This window comes from Crocodylus porosus, unplaced genomic scaffold, assembly GCF_001723895.1.
Source record: "Crocodylus porosus isolate Cpor-Errol unplaced genomic scaffold, CroPor_comp1, whole genome shotgun sequence".
NCBI classification, from domain to species: Eukaryota; Metazoa; Chordata; order Crocodylia; family Crocodylidae; genus Crocodylus; species Crocodylus porosus.
In genome coordinates this window covers 196,528,283-196,551,727 of record NW_017728886.1, presented here as the reverse complement: position 1 = coordinate 196,551,727, position 23,445 = coordinate 196,528,283, and the positions used below count along the sequence as shown (strand labels likewise).

The following is a 23,445-nucleotide window of genomic DNA, read 5'->3' as shown; positions in this document are numbered from 1 at the left end:
AGTCCCTGTCCACATCACTGCAGTGAGTTTCCATGGAGACCCCAGTAGTGGCAGGCCATGACAGTGAGGGACCAAGGTTTCCATGGAGAGCAGACCTAGCAGTGCCGGCATCTTGCGGCAGTGACAGCGTGGTCCAGAGGCAGAGCAGAACTGTGATCCTACACATTCCCACACAGAGCATGCAAGCAGCAGATCACAGTTCTGCCCCAGCTCAAGACCATGCCGTCACCGCTATAAGACCAGCCACGGGCAGATCCACCAGTTTGTCCATCCCCATCTAACTCCACTGAGGAGACCCTATCCATTAAGCATACTTAAAGTATGCCTAACCAAGAAGAAGGAGGTCCCAACTTTTGCCTAATTGTCTAGTGGTTAGAGCACTTCCCAGGAAATGGGAAACTTGTGCTTTATGCCCAATTCAACTTCAGAAGGTTTGAACACACATTTCCCACTTTTCAAGAATGTGCCTTAATCAAAAAGCTATAGACATTTTCTAACCCTCATTTTGAAGTTGTGCCACTGAGTAGCCAAGAGTAAAGATTCATGAGGCCAGAAGACAAACAAGCAAGAAGGAGGCTGATGCTGTAGCCCAGTAAAAAGGTACACAGCCTTGCTCCCTTTTTGGTCTATGCATATTTAATAACAGCATTTAATGTAAAATGCATAAGGAGTCCCAGAAGCAGGAACCAAAGACCAGAGCCCACTGCATTCTTCTGGGGGAGGACGGGGGGGAGCGGAGGGGGAAGGGGTTGTCTTCCTTGCCATCTGCATGATTCCTGCTCTCTTGGCTGTGCCATGAGAGCTTTACAAAGAAGGGTGGAGGATATACTTAACCTACCCCAGGCTACAGCCTGGTCTTTAAGGGACCTTCCTAAGAAGCTGGGGATGTAGGTACAAACTTCTTCAGGTTTCACGCTTCCTGGGCCCCTGCTCTACCATGAAGCTATTGAGGAAAAAGTGGGGTGCTCCTCTTCTTTTACTTCTCCCTAGCTGCAATGCTAAAAGGGCATGGGATTAAGCAATTAAGAGTAAATAGAGGGGTCATCTTGTAAATCCCATGTCATCAGAAACACTTACTTTGGGATTCTGCTGGGGAACAACATAATTGCCACCTAAGTCTGGGGGACAGATGGGATTTCAGACACACTCTGTTTCCAAATTTCCTCTTGGCAGGCCTCAGCATCCCCCTGTACACAGTGGGCTGCTGACTGTGGTGAATTTTAACCAAAAGGTGCATAATCGTCACCACTGAAAGTGTGGAAAGCCAAGATGACTAATTTATTTTACTTCTCTAAAGAGCACACTTACCTAAAATGTAATGGCCTAAGACAGGGGTAGACAAAATGCAGCCCACCAGGCCATTCTAGCTGGCCTGTGGGGCCCCTAAAAAGTTTAGAAAATTAATATTAATCTGCCCTGGGCTGCCTGTCATGCACCCCTCAATGGCTTGCCAAAACTCAGTAAGCGGCCCTCTGCCCAAAATAAGTGCCCACCCCGGCCTAAGATGTCAGACAGCTTCGCCGTGATTGCTTTTTGAATCTAAGCCTGGATATGTATAATATTACTTAGTCCTCACCTTCTATTTTCTCAGGGAGTGTTATAAAGTTAAACTCTGACCCGCAAAGATAAGTACAACAGTTAAGTTCTGCATATGTATGAACCCTGAAAAAAGTGATTCTGGACAGATTTTCAGTGGCTTAAAACAAAAAACTTAAATAGTCACATACTCACAAGCTGTATTTTGCTTGAATGGTTGCAGTTGTGGTCCTCAGTCAACTCTAAATCATCTGGCATTCATAAGCAATGACTCTCCCAACCACAAAAATTCTCTGTCTTCAAAGCAATTAAGCATTTAATTTTCCTTTAAACTTTCCCCACAATTTTGATCTTCATCTATTCTAAAACCTATTTGGATTACTAAAATTAACTTTGAACCTAAAACTTATTTAAAACCTAAGGGCTTTTAAAAAAAAAAATTTAAAATAACCAGCAAAACTGATTTATCATTTGAAATATCCAGCTCTAACATATAAAGTCATGACATTCTAACTATCAAACATATAATTAGGTCAATGTATCTAGCACTACATTAATCCCGCTTAGAAAAATCTTTGTAGAACCGAATGATGATCTAACAAAGTGAAGCACACTTAGGGTTTATTATCTTATTTTACATGAAAATGGCCCGAATTGAGAATATCAAAATATTATTTGATATATTCAGAATTATATTCATATAAAACCCTGGAAAAGACAATAGGAAAAGGAAACAAATTCTCTCTTGTTGGTTTATCCTTAAAATTGACACAGGGTGAGCCAATACAAAATTAATATTCTACAAAGCAGAACATGTATAAAATATTTCCTCACTAAAATAAAAACTTTAGCCAACCAGTTCAGTATCCAAAGTCTTGGACATGCCAAGTATACAATTTTTATAGACCCACAATCTAGTTGTTTATTTAGATGCTTACAGATAAATTTAATTACTCGGAAACTGTGTTGTGATTCCTTTTGATAGAAAGCTCTCTCAAAACACCCTGGAGAAGAAGCCTGCATTGTTGGCAAAAGATGAGATGGGGAAGGAGAGAATGTAGCTTTAATTTTTAATTTTCTTGGCTTTTACATTTTTATACCAGTTAAAAATAAATCATCAAGTGTGTGCGTGCACAGAAAAGGAGTGCCTGTGAGAAAGGAGATGGGCTGTATGGCTGCAATTTCAGCAACTTTGAAGTTTGTTGGTCATTTGTGTGAAGAGGTTACTTTCAGGTTCTGCAATGTCCTCTTTTCTAGGTTCTTGATAATTTGATAAAGACATCCTCCTTGGACACGACAGAATTATGTATTTGCAGAGAGGCATAAAACCTAATGAAAGCAAACCTGGGTAGTAACTTAATAGAACAAGGAGGCACATTTCTTAGAAATAAGAGCCAATATTAAACAAGAAAGAAAACTTCAGAGATATTCAGGGACTCCTGACTAACACTGATAGAAAGGGCTGAGATAATACGTACAAGACTGCAATTATGAAGATTATGTTTTAGGACAAAATATAAAAATAGACTCAAATAGACTTGGCTCATTATTGAATGTGTACATGGATGAACTATGAAGAGATCCAACTTAAAAACTTGCTGTTTTACCTAGCTGATTAAAACTCTTATTTGCCAAATGCAGGAAATCGTGTAAACCACACCACAATTTTCAGATTACCTGTACTATCCAAAGATTTGAATATACCCTCAGAATATGACTTTTGACAAACTATTTATGAAACTTTTGGAACTGCAAGGTTTTTCCTCTTTATATTATCTCAGGTTACATTAGATTTGTCTAGCTAGTTTATTTTATACCTGCCCCTATAATCCATGAAACCAGGGGTTGTTAAGAAGTCATTAAAAAAATACTACATTTCAGTGAAACAAGATGATACCATGATTTCCATGGTTAGGGTATTTATCCAACAGCCTAATAACACTTTAATACTGATTCTTTAAAATGCAATGTAATTATTCTTAAAGCAAAAGAGCCTGACTCCCCAAGTCCACATGGCTATTACATATAAATAGTTGAGTTATAAATTCAATGGAAACTCAAAGGGTAGTTCCAAGTATAGATTCATTGATTTAAAAGATTAATTAACAGAATGATTTAATTAAAATAAGCCATTTCATTGGGCTATAAATTGGGTATGTGTAATACATGTGTCATGCTATGAAGCAAAGTCTGTACTACTTAAAAAGAACTGATGAGGCATATAATTGTTTTCAATCGGAAGCTATAAAATACATTTCAGAACACAAACAAGACAAACAAGCAACACATTATAATGAGACATTAATTCCACTTGACTCCATTAGTGTTTCAAAAACATGACAGTACTGCATCTATTTGCATGCCCCTAAAATAAGCCCTCAAATTGGGGTGCACCGTAAGCAAGGAAGCTGCTTGTCCTTTATAGGAATAGAAGCATGGTAGAATAGAGTAAATACTCATAGCTGCAGAGATGGCTAGTGCTGCTCCTCCCTGAGGTTACAGTAGCAGGAGTAGAGTCCTGTATTAACCTTCTTGCAGCCACTGATAAGTCAGTAGCTTTTGGCTGAAGAGCCCCTGAGCTGGCAGAGGGTAAGGGAGCTCCTGCATGAAGTCTATTCTATTACCATGATGCGGCTGGGGAAACATTCTATTATTTACAGGTATGTATATAAAAAACCATTTACAGTAAAGAAGTAACAGCTTTGCTATTGCTTTTGCAAACCTAGCTTTGTTGCTGTGCTGCCACACTGGGAAGTTCCTGATGCCTCACCCAGACCGTTTCCTGGAATGCCACATTTCCTGGGCACTGTTTCCAGGATGACCTACCCTATGTCCCACAGTCCACTACAATTCTGGAAAAATCTTTTTTTCCTACATTCTGTCTTCCAAACGCAATGTATGTTTTATTTGGGGGGTATGTGGTATGCAAGAAAATACTGTACTTTAAAAAACAAGATATTTAACTTTCCATTGTCTAATTTGAGGGCTGATTGTACATCTCTTAGGAGCTGATGTTTGCCTCCAACTCTTACTGTCTTGTAGTTCCCTTTGAAATCTAAGCTACAGCAAACAGCTGGAGCACCTCAGCCATCTGCAGAGCTGCTTGCTGAGATTGTATGGCTAGGGACAGAAAAACCGGTTTAAGTGATCGGAAACTGGTTTAAACCTGTAACAGAACAGAAGTTCAGCACACATAAACCGCTTTCAAAATGCCTGAAACCCGTTTAAGATAAATCTGGCTGGATATAGTATCAGACTTAACTGATTTAGGTTAAACTGGTTTGAGGAACTTCTGTCCCAGATCACTTACAGACTCAAGTTAACCCTGCACTGGTTCCCCCAGTCAATGTCTGCCTGGCATGAGGGAAACTTCCACCGGGGGACTTTTTGCCTCCCTGTAGCTCAGAGCCAGGCTTGGATAGCCCCAGCCCTGCCCCACCTCCTCCCTGCAGCTGTCTGTTTGGAGGTGGATGGCCAGAGAAGGAGATGGGCTGAGGTGATCCCAGCCTGGTTCCAAGTTACAGGGGCGCAAAAAGCCCCCCACTGGGGGGGGGGGGGGCAGGGATGGGCTGATAGGTTGCGTTCCCACATCCTGCCCCCTCTACCCCTCTTGGAGGCAGACAGATGGGGAAAGAGAAAGGCTGGGGCAATCCCAGCCTGGCTCAAGCTGCAGGATGGTGAAAAGCCCTCCATTGGGAGCCCTCCCCCTGTGCCAGGCAGACCCTGGTCGGGGGGCCCAGTGCAGTGGGGTTAGGAGGGGATTTCATTCCCACACCCCTGACCCTCTTAGATTTCATAGACATTAGGGCTGGAAGGGACCTCAGGAGATCATCGAGTCCAGCCCTCTGCCCAAAGGGCACATGTGGACAGCTGGAGAAAGAGTGGGGCTGGAATGATCCCAGCCAGCTCAAGCCATGGGGAAGGGGTTGACAAACCCCCCAATGGATGTTCCCACCCCCATGCTGGGCAGACCCCAATTGGAGGGGCCAGTGCCAAAATGTATTCCCACCCCTACCCTTGTAACTGGACAGCTGGGGAAGGGACAAGGGTGGGGTGATCCCAGCCTGGCTCCAAGCTGGTGGGGAGAAGCAAAAAGGCCCCCAGTGGGGCCCTTCCCCCACACCCTGCAGACCCTGATTACCAATCAGGCCTGGGCTGCTGCTGAGCTGAGTTTAGCAGCCTTAGGCAGCCTGCCTATGAGGGGTGGTGTACATGAGTACCTTTACACTCCTGACCTGGGCCAGTGCAGGATTTTGCCTGTCTTGGCCACCCAAACACTGAATAGCTGTTCAGTCTGTTACTGGTTCAATCTACGCAGCTTAGAAAAAAATGCAAAGATTGAATTGATTTTGCTTTGGGTTTTCTGAATCTCTGTACTTAGCCTATAACCCCTGGCTGATTCACAAACCTTTTGCAAGAGCCATGAAACTTAATCCCAGGAATGATCCACATCGTACTATACTTTTATTCTCAAGTGTAGATGTAGAAAAAGAAGGGTGCTGACAGATGTGGAAAAAAACCCAACAACCCGGCAACTTTATCAGAAGTGGAAGTACATTAGTTTGACCCAGCTCCCCAGCATCTGTATTGATAGGGCGCTTCAGCAGAGCTTTTTGGCGTTCTTATCTAATAGCTGATTGAATCAGCTATTAGATAAAAGTGCCAAAAAGCCCTGCTGCAGCACTGGGTCTATACAGGCATTGGGCGAGCCAGGTCAAACTAATGCAATGCCTTCTGGGCACACACTGCGCTTAGCGCAGGGGCACACTGACCTAAAAGTAAAGCACCAGTTGTTGATTTTTTTCCTGTATCTGTATGCCCTATGTCTGTCAGCTTGGATTCTACTTAAACTGCCCCTTCTTCCTATAATAAAAGGCTTCAGCATGTATATGTCAAAACTCAGCCAGGTGTATGCCAGGGAGGACCTTCCAAAAGCAAAGTCAATACCTCAGATTAGCAGGTATAGCAGGGATATAGGGCTTATACAGTCTTTGTAAACACATCTGGATGCTTTTCAAGTCTAGTCTGAAGATATATTGCTTCCAAGAGGTGATAATTTTTAAATCATTCAATATGTGGGGGGGAGGGGTTTAAAAGGCACAAGACTTTTTTTGCCACATCAATGCCTGCCTGAATTTGATTCTGTATTAAATGTCTTACATTCTTTGTAAAACTTGTTTAAACTACTTGGATTGACTATGCTTGCAGTTATTGTTTCTCATAATGAAACAAAACATAACACCAATAATTCTCACTTGAAAAAACAAGGAAAACAGCAAGTTTACATTTAGCTGTTTTCAACGCCATAACAAGTTTAGATATTTGGCAAGCAAAAGAAGATATAAACAGAAATTTGGGCATTTGCCATTCTTCTACAGGCCTAAAATAATTCAGAGTATCAACTCTTAAGTAATAAGGAAGGAGAAATTATCACATAGCTAAAATTCTTATGCAAACCTTATCATTTCTGCATTGATTTATCTTTTCTGGCATCCATTACAATCATGTCACTTCTATACAGGTCATACATAATGCAGCTGCTATTATCATCTTCATTGCCTACTGTTCTCATATCCTCCCCCCAAACTTCCAAAACTGCATTCTGCTCTTCCAGCCCATCAAATTTATACCTCTTATCCTTGTCTTCAGCTCTTCACAACTATTGCTCCTACTAGTTTATTAGATCCTGGATATTACCAAATTCCTGCCCTATTCCTGGTCTCCTCATCCACCCCTCACAAAATGGGATATAATTCTAGAGTTTTGTAGTCTCATGCAAATCGTTTCCCAAAAATTCCAAAATAATCATTGCAAGGCCCTCTTATCACTCAAAGCCACGGAGTTGGCATAGTTCATTTATGAATATCTAGTTCTTTTACTGTATTAGAAATTCTGATGAATACACCACATAAAACTGTGTGAAGAACTGCCTCTTTTAATGATGGCAGGAGAATTAAATATAAAACTACCTCCAGAAAATAATATTCACAATTTTCATTTTTAAAAGCTACAGCATTCCTCTTCAGTTTGCCCCTAATAAACCTTCCCTACTACAAAGAGCTTATTCTTTAGAACACAATTCAATACAACATAGTTTATGCCTTCTACCACACACAAGCTTCATAGAGGCTGCAGATGTTGGCTCTGCAACAAGCAAAACTAGTCTGTAGAAAGTCTGGCTGCCAGAAACTCCCCCTGTCCCTAGTAAATTTCTGTTTAGAAGTTACAGAACCGAATGGAAAGCAAGGGAAAGTATGTAAATGTTTTCCTAGCCCCCTTCACCTTCCTGTTTGCAGATTCTTGGGATTATCTATTTCACATAACCAAAACCATGCTGTACACATAGCCATTTGCAAAAAGATAGTTAATTTGCTATATAATACAAAGCCATGATCATAAGAAAATGCCTTGCACTATAGTGCTAAGGGTGATGACTGTCCTTCCCCAAATGAGCTCAGACCTGAAGAAGGATGCATTGTTTCTAACACCTTATCTAAGTCTATCCCATCATGCAGTTGGTTCAACAAAAGATATCACCCACAAAAATCCTTGACTCTTGCGTATCTCCTGGACTACCATAGTTATAACATCACTCCAACACTACCAGAATGAAAGATAGGAGTATAGCTTGCAAGTCAAAGGAAGTGGTTCTTCTGCTCTGTTCAGCACTGGTGAGACCTCTCTTGGAGTACTCTGTCCAGTTTTGAGTAAAGCACTTCAAGGAAGAAGTGAACAAACTAGAAAGAGTCCAGTGCAGAAAAACAAAAATGGCTACAGATCTAGGAAATCTGACTTTTAAGGAAAGGTTGAAAGAACTGGGATTATTTAGTCTGGTAAACAGAAGAATGAGGAAGGATTTGAGGACAGTTATAAAGAGGGTGTTAATAGAGTATTATCTGTGGCTTCAGGGGAAAGGACAAGGCATAATGATGGATAGTATGAAGAACTTCCTCACTGTGGGGATAATTAACCACTGGAACAGGCTCCTCAAAGGTTGTAGAATCTTCACCCTTGGAAATGTTTTGGAGTAGGATGGAAAACCTCTCTCTAGAGTGGCTTAGATGAGGGTCAGTAGCCTAATGATCTGTGGGATGGATCCAACCAGTGGAACAATTTTATCTGCCCCTCAGACCCAGGAGGTTTCTGCAACATTTTGGCAGTGGAGGGCTTCACTGGCACAGGAGCCAGGCAGCAGTAAAAACTGGCAGTGGTGGTATTGTGGGTGCCGGTGGGGGGAGAGAGCAGTGACTGCAGCTGTGACGCAGATTGGGTTGGAAGCATCTGACACTCAAGGATCTGGGCTCTATCAAAGCAGCTTTCTCATTACAAAATGTTGAGGACCCTTTGTTTACAGCAGGGGGTTTCAAAGTACCTAGCTAAGGTCACAAGGGACCTGAAAAGATCATCTAGCCTGACCCCCTGCCACAGGCAGGAATGAATGCTGGGTTCACAAGACCCCAAACAGGTGATCATCTAACCTCTTGTTTAATTTACCCAAGGCAGAGGTGAGGACCACTTCCCTAGGAAGTTGGTTCCAGATTCTGGCCACCCTAACTGTAAAACACTGCCTCCTGATCTCTAACCTAAACCTATTCTCTATCAGCTTATTACTTCCTGAGGTCCCTTCCAGCCTTACTTTTCAGTGATTTCTAAGAGCCCAATAAAGCTCTATATACACTTCCAAATTCTTTCCCAACTGACCCTCACTTCCTCACAATGATTGGGAATTCGGGGGTCAAACTAACCCTTCGTCTACCCACTCCTCTCCTTTAACCACTGCCATTTATGTCGACCTGGCACAACTGCTATCTGCTCCAGGAAGGAGCAACTTTGGAGTGTCTACTACAGCACTCCACAATGGTCAAAATGGAAAAACCCCTCTCCACAGACTAAGGAATACCCTCTGTTGCTCCATAGCCCAGCAAACTCACTAACTTTCCAGACTGCTACAGAATGATTCAGAAAAAAGCATGACACTTCATGAGTATCCCTCCTGAATAATATACTGTATGAAAAAAAAAATTCAATAAATACAGGTTGCAAGGAGGCACTGTTTTCTGAAGCAATGACTCAGCTCAACAACAGAGGCAGCCAAACCACAGTGGTAATATGCCATTTAATGCAGCAACAGAAAGAGGTCAGGGGGACAAAAAAGAAAGGCGCTTCTTCAAGAACAAAAAACAAAGGCCCCTAACATACATTAAAGTTATGTTGTGATTAATGTGTTAATTGCACCATAAATAGTAACACTGCTACATTTTCAGCCAATTTGTAGCACCACGTAACCCCACCCTAAAGTGGCAAACCAACCACAAAGTTATTCCACAAAAAATGTACAACTTCTTTGTGGCTCATCTGTATGGCTACAATTAGCTGGCAGCATCAGCATGGACATGGGGGTTAGCATCAAGACCAGGGCAGCTTTGGTCCTAATGTCAAAAGCTGGTTACCAGAAGACCGGGTTGCAAGGGTCCCTGGTGTGGGGAGCTGAGAGGCTCCCATCACTGGGAACCTGGAAACCCCTTAGACAGGCAGCCTTTCCTATCTCCCAGGGTCCTGGTGCCCCAGGACATCTAAAAGTGACATGTGCAGCTGAGCTGTTCCAAGGCTAAGCCAACAACCAGTTGATTGTCAGACCTGACCCTGACAGCCCTCAAAATGGATGCAAGACTGTTGTGGTTGGGTCTGACAATCAGCTGAGTGCCAGACCCCACCCTGACAGCTCTAGGTCTCAAACATGCAGAGGGCTGTAGACAGCCCTGGGTCTGGTACAGAGCCACCTCAAGCCTGATCTGCAGAATTATGCTGGGGGCAGATTAGCAGTGGCATGATTGGGATTGGTGGAATTTTATGGTATGTGTAGAAGACATGCTGGTACCCTTGGTGCTATAATTGCTATCTGGTCTAGTCTCGGTGTCCTGCTCTGTGAATGCTAAGATGCAACCAACTGGTAGCCAACTCCTAATGGCTGACCCTTGTCTCCTCAGGGTCCTAGCCTCCATATGTCTCTCCCTGCTTAGCCATACATCCACAGAATCACAGTCCTGTACGGAGTATCTCTTCCCTGGGTTCCCTCTGGGTGGGGGATGAGTAAGGGTGTAGAATTTATCTTCTTCCCCACAACTCCTCAGTCTGGCTTTTCATGCCTTGCTTTCTGCAAGCAAAACCTTTCCCTGGTTCAGCGCTCACTCACTTCCTCCCCTCAGACATCACCATTCCTTGATCCCTGGTGAGTATCTGCATCTCCAGAGTCTGGCTAGTCAGTGCTCTGGTCCTGGTTTTGCTGTTTGTTGCAGTCCTGATTTCACCTGCTGGCCCCTGGGTCACTCAGTCCTCTCTCCCCATGCCCCTTTTACCTTCCAGCTCCTCCCCCAGGAGCCAATCTGCACTGGCCCCACACCTAAGTGCGGCTCCACCACAGCCTGGCAAAACTTCATTAGGAACACCTGGGTTCCCAATGCTCTGTGTTGTCCCGCCTTTCTCGTCATGGTCCAACTGCAGGTAAGTTTTCTTCTCTCTACTCTGGGTAGCAAGTCTCCTTTTCCCCCCAGTAACAGGCACTGTAGCGGGTGCCCTGTTGCAGTATAGTATGGCAGGAGGCACAATGGTTGGGAAGTAGCAAAAGATTCTTCCAATCCCAATCATGTCATTGCTTGAATGTCTGCCAGGGGCCAAAGAAAAAGCTTTAGTTTCTGCAACATGAAATGCCTTCAGAAACTGCCAACCCCTTGTGGAAACATTTTCTGTAAATCACAAAACAAACCAGGGCTTAAGCTTACGTTCAATGGAAATTCTTCCCTCTTTCCTTATCACCAAAGTTCTGGTCTATCAAAATATACAATATGGATCACTGAAGCTGACTTGACATATCTTCAACAGTTAAGTAGCTCCAGTCCCCTCACATTGATCTTTGAGTTTATCTGTGTCTTGTGTATCTGTCTTCAGCAACAGAAGCAGAAGCAAAAAATGCTTCAGACTCAGAAACAATCTTGGAAGTAGTTTCATTTAAAAAAATATTATCAGGGCAAAACAGAGAAAATAAACCTCAGTAGACAAATCAGTAAGAATAGCTTTTGCCAAAAAAGCCTGATTCATTCTTTGATAATATTTAGCTATTAAAGGTGACTCTGTTGAACTGACATGCTAATTTCTGTAGTTACTGCCTGGCAGGCCAATAGAAAATTAGCAAACATAAGAACAGACTGACTGGCTGACTGATCTCAAAAACTTACTGTTACTGAAAAATCATTAATGAATGATTAAAATAAAACCTAACCCTTCAACACTTTCATTAAAGATCTGGAAAGATTCCAGAGAATAAGGACCGGCAGAACAATAAACAGTTAGTAGAAAAGGACAGACATACAGAATGGTAAGCTGATCTTCTGAAAGAAAATGTACTTCAATATGACACTATGCATTTGCTGATATCTAGCAAAACAAAATTCAGGCCTAGCCTAAAGAACAAGGGGTTGCATCTTCATAAGCAGTCACTGCAAAAATATTTAGGGATCATAGTGAACAAACAACTCAGTGCTGGCTTCCAGCTGGGCACTGGCAATAAAAGGTTTATGCAGACCTTTGAGGTATACACAAGCAAGGAGAAAAAATAATTTTCTCTCTATATAAGGTACTAACTAGTGTGCACCAAACTGGAAAACTGCATATATTTCTGGTGTCCACATTTGAAAAATGATGTTGAAAAATTGAAGAAAAATGAGGGATGCCAATTACAGATGTATAAGTATCTTAAAGGCAGAAAACACAGTAGAACTGGACCCTTTGTATCTTGGAAGTTTGCAACCTGCTTAATCTGCAGTAGACTGCTAAAGGACAAGCCACTCAGCTTTTCATTGCAGTTCCACTTCAAAGTGTGCCATTTCTCCACTCATCTGAAGCTCATCCATGGTTCCAGCCAGCTAACTGGAAGACTGACACCCTTTGAAATAAAAGTCACAGCAAAAAACTGGAGCTCTTCTGCAGCCCCACACCTGCTTTCTACAGGTTTATATGCCCCCAGTTATTAAAAAAACAAACAAACCAAAAAACCCTCATCTTTGTAGGGACTAAGGAACATAAAACTCTGTGAAGTAGCTGGGTTTTATTATTCTATGTATTAGGGAGTTCAATCCAGCGCAGCAAGGTATAAGAAGCAGCAATGCTTGGAGACCAAAGCCAGACAAATTTCAAATTAGAAATAAGGCACAGCATTTTAACAACAAGGGTTGTTATAACCCCTGAACAGGGGTTGACAACCTTTTGCAACTGAGGACCACAGCTTGCAACCATGCACCCTCCCTCCATGGGCCACACTTCACACCTCTCTCATGATCAGCAGATCCTGCAAAAGCAATAGAGAGAAAAAGGCAAGTGCTAAGACCTTGGGGATGCTGCTTGCCTCTGCTACAACAGGGAGAATAAACTGAACACGACAGGCAAGAGGACCCAGAGAACACCTCCATTCCTGCAACAGCTGGAAGACGCTACCAATTCCATGAGCTGCTGTGGGCCAGATAGAGGCCATGGGCCATAGGTTGCCAACCCCTCACTAGAAGGGCTTACCAAGGGCCTTCAAACCAAGCCTGAATGCCTTTCCAGAGAGTAAACACAAGTTAAGACATAGTCAAAAAACAGTTGTTTGTTCACTACAGGAGTCATGGATGTAATTTAAAATGAAATATACAGGAGTCAGGATAAAAGATTTCCTTCTGGTGGGTATGGACCAATATATGTTTTAGCTGCTTTTAAAAAAGTGGTGGGGAACAGTTGGAAGCTGCTGCTCAGGGGTATGCATCAGTTATATTGCAACTGTTAAATCTATAAGATTCTGTAGGCCAGGGGTGGGTAAAATATGACCTGCGGGCTGGATCTGGCCCATGGAGTGACTGAGTCCAGCCCACAGCAGGTCCCTCAGTCCTGCCTGGCCCAGGCACCACTGGGTATGCAGCAGGGCTGGGGTGGCTCTGCAGCTGGACTCCATTTCTAAGCAGCCCAGGTGGTGGTGGCGGCTCCTCCCCAGCCGCATGGAGATTGGCAGGAACCCATGCACACAGCCCCGGTCTGGGCCTGGCTGATCCTGCACCCACTCCAGAACCACACGCCCATGATGAGCAGCAGCAGCTGGGCAGAAGCTGCTACTGGGAGCAGGGGAAAAGTGGCCACTTCCCTCTCAATGCCTCCAGGACCCTCTTGCTGCAGCCACCCAGAGCACATGCCTGGGCTGCCCTGTGGCTCTTTTCCACCACCAAGACCACTGCTACCAATGCTGCCTCTGGGTCACGTAGCAGGTTAGCAGTGGCAGTGGAGAGGAGCTGCAGGGCAACCTGGGCAAGGGCTTTGGACAGCCGCAGCAAGAAGGGCCTGGCAGCAGTGAGAGGGAGGTGGCTGCTTTTCCCTTAAGCCCAGCAGCAGCTTCTGCCTGGCCGCCATCGCTGCCTATTATGGGTGGGCTAGTCTAAAGCAGGTGCAGGGTAGGCTGGGGCCAGGGTTGGGGCTATGCATGTGGGCCTCAGCTAGTCTGGAGCTAGTCTGTTCTGGCTGAGGCACATTGGGGCCATGCACTCAGCTGTGACTGGGAGTTGGTAGCAGCAGTGGTGAGGAGCCACAGGGTGCACGGACTCTGGGTTTGGTGAGCTGTTGCAGCAGGGAGTGTGGTGATGACTGGCAAGTTAGCTAAATCCCCTCCACTTTGACCCTGAGTGAAGAAGGATTAAAGCTGGAGTAGTTTTACTATGGAGTAATTTTACTATGCTTGTATCTCTACAGGATCACACAGATCAGGGCTCAGCAACATAAGGCCCCTGGGCCAGATCTGGTTCACGGAATCACTGGATCTGGCCTGCAGAGCCAGATGGTTTTCCGGTACCTGTGCCCATGCCAGGTCCAGGCATCAAGGACCTGCAGCAGGGACAGGTGGCCAGAAGCTGCACCCTCACTGCTGCCACTTCCCCCAGTTCCCTCCTCCCTAGCTGTGGTACAAACACAGCTTCTAGCCAGTGGGGAAATGAGCACTGGTGGGGAGGGTCAAAGAGAGGCAGTGTCAACAAGGATGCAGCTTACAGGTGGCTGGCCCTATGTAGCTCCCCACTGGCTGGAAGCTGTGCCTTTGCCCTAGCTGGGGAACTGTGGGGGAAGCAGATCCGAGCTTCCTGGCCTCAGCGTGGGTGCAGGCATAGCCCCCTGTCTGTGTCAAAGCAGAGCTGGGTTGTTCTGGCCTGCAGTTTATTAAAGGTTGCTGGCCCCTGGTGTAGATTTAACAGCTGTATTTTAGCAACTTACATCAATATCCCCTGATATCAATACAATACATCTGCATATAACCTATCAATTTATCCAGTAGTGCTACTGCCCCTCTGATTATTTCTGAATATTTTACCCTCCCCATTTTGTCTGCAGTTCCCATTGCTTTAGTCTTTGCAGACAAGTTCTGTCCTCACAAAGATTTGCTGTCATAGACTGACAAGGTGAACCTAAAGCAATCATGCTTGATTCAAAGTAGAGTCTGACTTGGGTAAAGCTAATTTAAACTTCACTAAAAAAAATCTATTGGTAATCTTTATTATATTGGCCTATAACGAGCAAGTAGAATTGCCTCTTGAATTTCCTACATCCCATGGAGGTTTGAGAGGATAAAATTCATTTAAGATTGTGAGACTATGTTCAGATGACCATTTAAGACAAATTCTTTACCATTTGCTCTGAAACACGTCAGTGATAGATGCAGTATATAGATCTAATTAGCCAGACAAGAGGTGCAAGAACTTCCACAGTTCATAGATGAACCACTTGCACCACAGTCCATAAGTGGGTACACCTTCAGTCACTTGTATAGAGAATATAACCTTTCATCACATTGTTATATGCCCGGAAATAGTTACTATACACATGGAGGTAGTTGCTACCTATACTGCTAATAAACAGTTTTGACAGCAATAAAAATATGTGTTTTCATAAAAACCAGCCTACATATATGGTTCTTACCTGAAGGGTTTTTATAATCTGAAACACACTCATGTCTCCAAAAGGTAATGGCAGACCTCTCTCTGTTCTGCAGTCGATTCAGTCTTTCTGCTAGCCCTCCCCTGTAGAGAATAAAGGAATGCTCAATTAAGCCAAGAATCAGTATTCTAGTTTTCCCAAGTGACAAACCATAGGACAGGTGAAATATTCACTCTGTCCCTCAGAGACAGATCCATACTGTAAAACTAAACTTTACAGAATAGCTCACACTGAGGGACAATATGCAAATTTTCATTATCTTGGTATTCAAAGTCTCAAGTCTCTCAATCCTGCCTATCCCACAAGGAGTTTAAGTCTTCCCAACCTTTCTCTGCACTTACATTTTATTATTAAAAGATACTATCATAGGACAAATTTGAATTTAAGACAAACAACATAGCTGAAATGCACCTCAGCCATAACTTTCAGCATTCTCTGACCACTGCGTACAGCAGTTTTCAGAATTGTCTATCTGTTGGCAATGAGCAAAAATATTCTTTTATCCATATTTGGCCCTATGTTTCATTTCAAAAGCTGTAGTTTCAGTGGTCTGAAAACGCTCCAGACTGAAACTAATGCAGCATTCCCAAAGTAAAGAGGAGAGGAATGGCATCTAAAGTTCACACACTTACGATAATATCAAAGTAATTCCAGTACCCTGGATTTGGATTCAGAAGATGAGTTTTCCACTTTAGGAACAAAAAGAACTAGCGTGTACAAAATTGCCTGTGAGCTATTGTGTAGTTTGGGTTGTTTTGGAACTAACTTCAGTATTTTTTTCTTCGCCTTTAACTTGGGTGTTTTCACATTTATTCACATGAGAATCCACTTGCAAAACACACTTCAAATAAGCTTAGCCATTCAGATGAAACTTGTACTTAATTTGTATATCACACACAAGGCAGAAAGACAAAGATTTATTTTCCGTAAGTAAGGGAGCCTAAGTTGCTTGGTAGGTCTAATGTTGCAAATGTGAAATTAGGGAGGACTGGAGGTTAAGAAACTGATAGCAAACTATGAAGATTAAGTAGTTCCAGTAGTCAGTTAAAATACGGCCCAACTTGGTATGTCTAAAAGGAATTTTCATATTATCATTGTTTAGTAGCCTGTATGAAATGAGCAGTTGGTTTCATAGATTTCATAGACATCAGGGCTGGAAGGGACCTCGGGAGATCATCGAGTCCAGCCCCCTGGCCAAAGGGCAGGAAGTCAGCTGGGGTTATAGGATCCCAGCAAGATAAGCATCCAATTTACTCTTGAAGGTGTTCAATGTAGGTGCTTGAACCACCTCCGCTGGCAGACTGTTCCAGACCTTGGGGGCTCGGACAGTAAAGAAATTCTTCCTTATGTCCAGCCTAAAACGGTCTTGCAGGAGTTTGTGACCGTTCGACCTCGTCATCCCTTGGGGCGCTCTGGTGAACAAATGTTCCCCCAGATCCTGGTGGTCACCCCTGATAAACTTATAGGTGGCCATCAGATCACCCCTGAGCCTACGCTTTTCCAGGCTAAAGAGTCCCATGTCTCTCAGCCTATCATTGTAAGATCTGTTTTCCTGACCTCTGATCATGCGTGTGGCTCTCCTCCGGACTCTCTCAAGCTTCTCCACATCCTTTTTTAATTGTCGAGCAGTACTCCAGCTGCGGCCTCACCAAGGCCGAGTACAAGGGGAGAATGACGTCCCGGGATTTGCTTGAGAAGCATCTATGGATGCAAGCCAGCTTTTTGGTCGCTTTACTAGCCGCAGCATCGCATTGCAGGCTCATGTTCATCTTGTGGTCAATGTGGTTTAAGTGCAGCTCCCAGCAGACAACTATCCAAATCACAAAATCACCATTGTAAGAGAAACCATCAGGTACCATTTGGTGAAAGTCTCAGCAGAGAGACCAAGGCAGGGAAGAAAAGTGAAAACCCAAATGACATGAAGGTTTGGGGTTGATAGTTAAAGACCACTGGTAAATCAGTACTGAAAAAAAAAAACTTTCACTGCTGCAGCCCTTGCTATACCACTTATGTGGGAAAGTAAAGGCTAGTATCTTCAGAACAACAACAAAAAATTACTGATCCATTTCTCAGTGCACTATGAAACTGATGTTTGGGAAGAATTAAAAAAAACAACCAGCATTTGAAAAATATCATCATAGGGCTCCCATGGGACTCACAATTGAGCATAAAAATCAAGTTTAAACATGCTTTAGACTTAGTTGCAAATAAGCCAGGTCAGCAAGACCACAGCCAACTATTGTTCACCAGACTTTTCTGTCTGCCTAGGCTTGAACATATTCCTTTAATGATGTTCAAGACACTTTCTCCTTAGACACACAAATTGGTTTAAACTGCTTTAGAACCTGTACTTTTAAAAGTAAATTAGTTAAATTTGTTTTTTAATTTCTGCATAGACAGGGTTTCTTAGCAGCATACTATTATGGCAATTTGGTTGGGTATGGTAATGCATAAAATAACTAGTTGCAAAAAGGCTTGGGTTTCTGATGAAAGGTGACTGTACAATAAAATATACCTATACTAGCACCTCTCTTCCCTTACCATAGGTAGAATTCTTATCACACAAATAAAACACTTTGCCTGTTTAGCCAATACTAAGAGGCTATCCTCTTACAAAATGTCCCTATACAGAAGGGTCATGCCTACAGACAAGAACCTCCCAGTCTCCTCTTCCTTCCCCACACAGATTAATTGTACTGCATACAGTTTACCAGTAATTTTGTCATTCTGTAGATCCATTCATAATCTCACCCATGAGAAGTACTGTCAGCCTCCACACAAACTTTGTATCATGCAAGCCTGGAAACAGAGCCACACGGGTTATTTCACATGGCAGAAATATAACACTGTTTTGTGTTTTAGGTCTGATATGCCCAGAAAGGATAGGAATGAGTATTTCTCTCTCTCTGTCAAACATACCATCATTAAACATTTCTGGGTTAAGTCAGGGTTCATGAAGACTGCAACTTCATATTCCTTTTCTCTAGCAACCCTTCATGAAGCTACTATTCATTCATTTCCATCCTTTAAGAATAAATAATTAGTCCTCAGACTTACAACACAATTGGTTCCTGAAAACTGTGTCTTAAGTCGAAACATTGGAACTCAGAACCAATTTTCTCATAAGAAACAATGTTATAAATGGGGGATTGGTTCCTCAACCAAGACCCTGTTTTCACCAAAAATACCCCAGAATTTTGTACTCGGTCAATTATAGATGAGTAATATAGCTACATTAATGTATTTATACTGTAAATAGCAATCACATTGATTTGGAAGGACTTCTTTGAGGTGACTTTGCTGGACTTTTTGAAGGGCTCTTGGCTGGATTCTTCTCAGGAGTCTTGGCTACAGGTTCTTCTGGAGTCTTGTCTGCTTTCTTAAAGAAAGCGTCCAAGGAAGTTTATACAGATGTTCTCCAGGGAAATGAGCGACACAGCAAATTTGTTCGCTAGCATGGCATCGCATCAGATCAAGCATTTTAAAGTCGAAACTGACATTATAAAGTTGAAATTTATAAACGCTTTAAGTACAAAATACTGTAATTCAAAATGCAAGTTGAGGACTGCCTATATTGCCATTTCATATCATACCATGAAAATAAAAAATATATTTTTAGAATTTGCTTGGCTTCAGAATAAAAACATACCCTAGATCATATTTTTGAGCAATTCTCAGATTCTCCTTAGAAACAGTTTTTCCAATGTCTGTTTGATGTACTTCAAAATTGGAAAATACACTAAAACACTGTAATCAGGAGTTTATGGTTTGCTTAAAAAACCCAAGACATAAATTTTCTACTTTTTAGTCCAAACTCATAAAGCTTTTTAAAAGTTTCCATAAACTTCTTACACATATTATAACAGATTTTACAAAACCAATATATAAACACTGTATGCACAATACATTGTTAAGAATACTAGTGAATATATTATATCATAACATGTATATTATTTGTTGTATATATTCAATAGGCATAAATATATAGTGTGTATATACACACACACACAATATTATTATTATTTAATAACATATTAAATATATAGCATAAGCAATATATTGACAAGACAAATGAGAGGTCACCAAGGAAAAGATATTTATTCTAAGTTTTAATTCCATTCTAAGAATTAAGTGCAGAGTTGATATTGGCATCAGCAGAGAAACCAGCTATTTCAATGTTTAGAGAGAGGCTAGACTTTATTTTTAATTATTTTATTATTTTTAATTATTCTTTCCTGTTGCTGCTTTAAGAGTGTAGTTTATGAATTCTTCTGTGCTTAATGAGCAGTCATAGGATATGTTACACTTTGCAATTCAAAAGGTGCTAACTGCACTCACAGCACTAGTGTCTGAGCACTCCAAGGCTCCAGTGTGGTAAGGAGGCTGGAAGCTCAGCAGCTTTGTCAGGCTGCCACTACACCCACCAGTGCAGTGCAGGGACTGGGAGTGACACTGGCACAGCTTGGGAACTGGTCCCTGCCCCTGCACTGCACAAAAGCCAGGTCAAAGCTGCATACAGTGCAAAGGCTGGAACAGGCTCCTGTGCTGTGCTGGTGTTGCTCCTAGCACCCTGAAGTAGCTCCCATGTGGCACCGGGGTAGGTGCTTGTCTCACTCACAATGCCCGCATGGTACTGGAACCTTATACTGGCTCCAGTGTGATCCCAGGCACTGAGACTGCAAATCAGCAGAGATGGTACAAGATTCCAGTGTAGTACCATCATCTAAATTTAGATTGTAGTGAACACTGTGCGACTTCTCAGAAAACTTTTAAGTTGTATTAGGCAGACAAGGTTCTTTGCGTAGATGCGATATCTTTTATTAGACCAACTAAATAGTTGGAAAAATTGTTCTCTGAAAGCTTTGGGGGCACAAAAAGCCCTTCTTCAGGCACAGGGAGAGTCTGCAGGTGTTGTGTGTGCTGGGTAGACTTGAAGCCAATATGCAAAATGCAGGCCTGTGAAAATGCAAACAGGTAGTTGGGGAAGGAGGAGAAGCTGATAACCTACAGGTTAGCTGGAGTTATCAGATGGCAGGCAGGTTATAATGTGCCATAAATCACAGGAAATATTATGACCATTAAGGTGGTTTTCCTAGTTGCAAGGGAAAACCACTTTCTTGGCAGGGGGTAGTACCATGACTGAGGTAATGCATAGTTAACCTCCCACTTTCATTTCCAGTGGGAAGATGTTGGCTGTATGTCAACTTTATGGAAATGAGAGACTCCTTCCTAGCGTGGGCCTGCATGTAGGATGCCCACCAAAGGATTTGGAAGCATCTGAAGCCCCAGGTAGGTATGGAGGATGTTTGCAGGGTCACATATAGTTCTTGAATGACTCAAGAATTTGGAATTGATTGGGCTGATTTGACCTGGAACACGAAAAGTTTTCCTTTAAAAAAAAAAAATCCAACGTCTATATTTAGTCTGTGATTTTTTTTTTTGTAACTAATAGATTTATGAAGTGAAGTTTGTAGGCTTGTCTTCAAAAGGTGTTTTGTAAATTCCCTTTGAGGATTAGAACTGAGAGACTAGAGAGAGAGAGTGGTTGTCTTATGAGAAGTCTGCATCCACAGGTAAAGAGGTATTTTTGTCTTTGATAGATTTCCAGTGTCTGTTCATTCTGGTACACAGTTGTTGTTTGGTTTCTACTACATACTTCCCAACAGGACATTTAGTATACTGGATTAGATATATTACATTTCTGGAGGTATGGTGTAAGACCCAGGAATGCTGATGGTTCTGTTGTGGGGTGTAGTTATTGTAGGGGCGGTGGAGATGTGTTGGCAAGTTTTACATTTTTTGTCCCAGCATGGTCGGATCCATTCAGTGTGCTTTGGTCCATAGGAATTTTGCTTCTGGAGATGAGGTTGGTGAGGTTCGGTGCTTGTTTAAAGGCTGGGATAGGTGGTTCTGGAAAGATCTCTTAAAGAGTTGGGTCTTCTTCTAGTACAGGTGGCAATTGCTTGATGATTTTCCATATAGGTTCCAGGGAAGGATGGTATGTTGTAACTAATGGTGTGTGATTTGTGGGGATTTTCTTTTTGTAAGGCAGCAATTCTTCATGTGGTATCTGGGTGGCTCTTTCAAAAGTCCAATCTCTCTCTGGAGGAGTGTCCTTGTTGGGTGGAAGCCCTTTTGAGATTTGTGATGTGACTATGACAGGTATTCTCCTCAGTGTAATTTCAGTTGTATTGGAGGGCTTGGCTGTATATTACCGCTTTCTTGGTGTGTTCAGGGTGATTGCTGGTTTTGTGTAGCTATGTATGTTGGTCTGTAGGTATTTTGTATATGGGGGTTTGTATATCTACCATTCTGGATATTGATCATAGTGTCTAAAAAGGAAATGTTGGTGTTGGAGCATTCAAGACAGGTCTCATGTATGGGTAAGGATTATTGTATTTGTGATGGAAATCAGAGACTGCAAGTTTTCCAAATGATGAAGGTGTCATCTATATATCTGAGGTATGACATGGTTTGGATGGTCCAGTTCTTCAGGAATTCTTCTTCCAGGTGGGCCATGAAAAGGTTGGCATATCGTGGGGCCATTTTGGTACCCATGGCTGAGCTTGTGGTCTGGAGGAAGTGGTGGTTATTGAAATTGAAGTTACTGTGTGTGAGGGTGAAGTGTATAAGTCCATATATCTTTAGGTTTGTACTCTGCATTGTAATCTTGCTCTTGTAGATATTCAGGTCAGGCTGAGCTACAACGTTACATACATTTCAACTTTCTCTTCACTCCCACAGCTGAGCTGTGCTTTTCTTTCCCATTTTCAATTGTTTCCGTTTCTTCACCAGCCTTAAATGTCTGCCAAACATCACCATGTCCCGTGTGCATCTAGCCCCTTGCCTGCCTTCCCGCCCCCTGCTGCTGTTTAGCAAAGTGCCCTGTCTCTCCCCCCGATCAGCAGGGAAACTAAAACTATGGTTTTACACATGGCACCCTTTCTGCCTTACCGCCAGTCAGCGGCAAACAACAGGGCCGTCTGGGGCCCCTCAGCAGGAGGAGGGAAAAATGGCACCATACTTAAAACTGCAGTTTTCACCTCCTCGCTGATGAGGAGCGAGCTGCAAGCAGGGCCCCTCTACCAATCAGTGGGAGGAGGCCGAGGCATGGGGAAATCTGCAAGATTAAAGGAGCCACAGCACACCCTACTTCCACCATGAATTCAGTAGGTCCCTACCAATGAACTATATGGTAAATCACAAACCTTTTGGCATTGGATTAGTAGCATGCATAGTGTGCACTATACATAAGTATAAAATGACCGCTTAAAAGTTTATAGAGTATCTATGCTAAAATTTGCAGCAGTTTCCAAAAAGGTAAAATGCATCAGTTCTGGATTAGTTAAATTAATGGGTGCTAGATGCAAATTACTACAGCTATGTTTATTTCAAGGTCATTGTTTTCAAATCTGCTCCTTTCTTCCATGTGTTCAGGGAGAGCAGGGTCTGGCAGAAAGGAGGGAAGAGGCTGCAGGGGGAAGAAGCTGAAGGCGGGGGTAGAGGGCACAGGACAAGAGGGCTACCTGGTCTTCCAGATCTATTTTCCCAGATGTAGCTAGCCAGACCAGTCTCTGAAATCTGGGACTGCCCCAGTCAAAATGGGACATATGGTCACCCTACGCAAGGAAGGCTCGGAGTTACGAAGCAGAAAGCCAAGTCCTAACTCAGTAGTGACAGGAACTTTTTGAAGCATTCCACTTAAAAGTTTAATCAAAGCCAGGGCATTTGTAATGCCAACGTACAAGAAAATGGGTGCTCGACCACCTGGGCGACAGCAATCATCGCCTGCTGGAATTCACCATCCAGCGCAAGGTGGCAAAGGCATGCAGTAAGGCAGCAGCCCTAGATTTTAGGAGGGCAGACTTCAACGAGCTAAGGAGGATAGTTGGAGAAGCGCTGAGGTCCCGG

General features: G+C 42.9%; 1 protein-coding gene across 5 annotated transcripts in view; it reads right to left on the bottom strand.

Annotated features, from left to right (window-relative positions):
- SPIDR (scaffolding protein involved in DNA repair) overlaps positions 1-23,445 on the bottom strand; it is a 318,965-nt gene that overhangs the window by 201,466 nt on the left and 94,054 nt on the right. For all 5 annotated transcript variants that reach the window (XM_019547779.1, XM_019547809.1, XM_019547787.1 and 2 more), the window contains one exon: positions 15,517-15,617. In XM_019547779.1, the coding sequence (XP_019403324.1) occupies positions 15,517-15,617 (101 nt within the window). The remainder of the gene's footprint in view (positions 1-15,516; positions 15,618-23,445) is intronic.